We start from the raw sequence: 897 nt of genomic DNA, 5'->3' as shown, positions 1-897 counted from the left end.
TTTATTGATTTATTTTTCATTATGCTGTATGCATAACACAATTTAAGTAAAATATCACTATTATAGTAATGGGAATTGGGCTAAATACGATTAATTTTAATTAAAACCTGTGCACAGGGATTTTTAATCAGCATATATATAAGTAAGTAAATTAATTACATTTTTACTTTGTTATATAATAAATAAATAATATTCAAATAATACCAATATTCATATAATATTTATTTATTTAATTTATTTATTTATTATAGTTATATAATTATTTTATTGTTATACCAAACAGAAACTTTTTTTTTAAGTTTTATTTTATTTATAATCAATATTAATTTTACCGTGTTCACTCTCTTGGGTGAATTACATGCTATAATTACTTTTATTACTACATGTTTTTGTAATTACTGTAATTGGTGTTGTTTGAGTTATTTGAAAATGTATCATGCTTTCAAAATTGTGAATTTGCTAAGACTGTAACAGTAAATGTCAAAAAACAATCAATATTTATAGTCTTAACGGGATGAAATATGAGCTGATTATTTCTCATTTTCATGAGATGACATGATGTTTGGTCATTTGCAGACATTCTTCTCGTCTCATTCTTCTCTCTGCAGTAATGGACGTCACAGACATCATCACGGGCAAGATGGACGATGAGGACAAGCAACACTTCATTCCCTTCCAGCCGTGAGTATGACTTCATGACATCAACACGACAGCTTTTATGATGGAACAGTTTTGACCATCAGTCAAGTATATTGTGTAGTCATGCATATAAATGCTAATTTGCGTGTAAGTTTGTTAGTGTTTGTCTGTTTTTCTGATTTCTATTGTATCATCTCAATACTCTGTGTATTTAATTGAAGACAACAGTACACAAACTCCCTGTTATTCTGTAGAGGA

The 897-nt window shown here is 27.9% G+C and overlaps 1 protein-coding gene across 1 annotated transcript in view; it reads left to right on the top strand.

Moving 5' to 3' along the window:
* Positions 1-685, top strand: part of LOC107567798 (dedicator of cytokinesis protein 1-like) — a 16298-nt gene extending 15613 nt beyond the window's left edge. The window contains exon 9 of the mRNA XM_016253564.1: positions 609-685. Within this exon, the coding sequence (XP_016109050.1) occupies positions 609-685 (77 nt within the window). The remainder of the gene's footprint in view (positions 1-608) is intronic.
* The last annotated feature ends 212 nt before the right edge of the window (positions 686-897 follow it).

This window comes from Sinocyclocheilus grahami, unplaced genomic scaffold, assembly GCF_001515645.1.
Source record: "Sinocyclocheilus grahami isolate Dianchi unplaced genomic scaffold, SAMN03320097.WGS_v1.1 scaffold1189.1, whole genome shotgun sequence".
Taxonomy (NCBI): Eukaryota; Metazoa; Chordata; class Actinopteri; order Cypriniformes; family Cyprinidae; genus Sinocyclocheilus; species Sinocyclocheilus grahami.
Note: the sequence above shows the minus strand (reverse complement) of the source record. Positions and strands in the feature narration are given on the sequence as shown.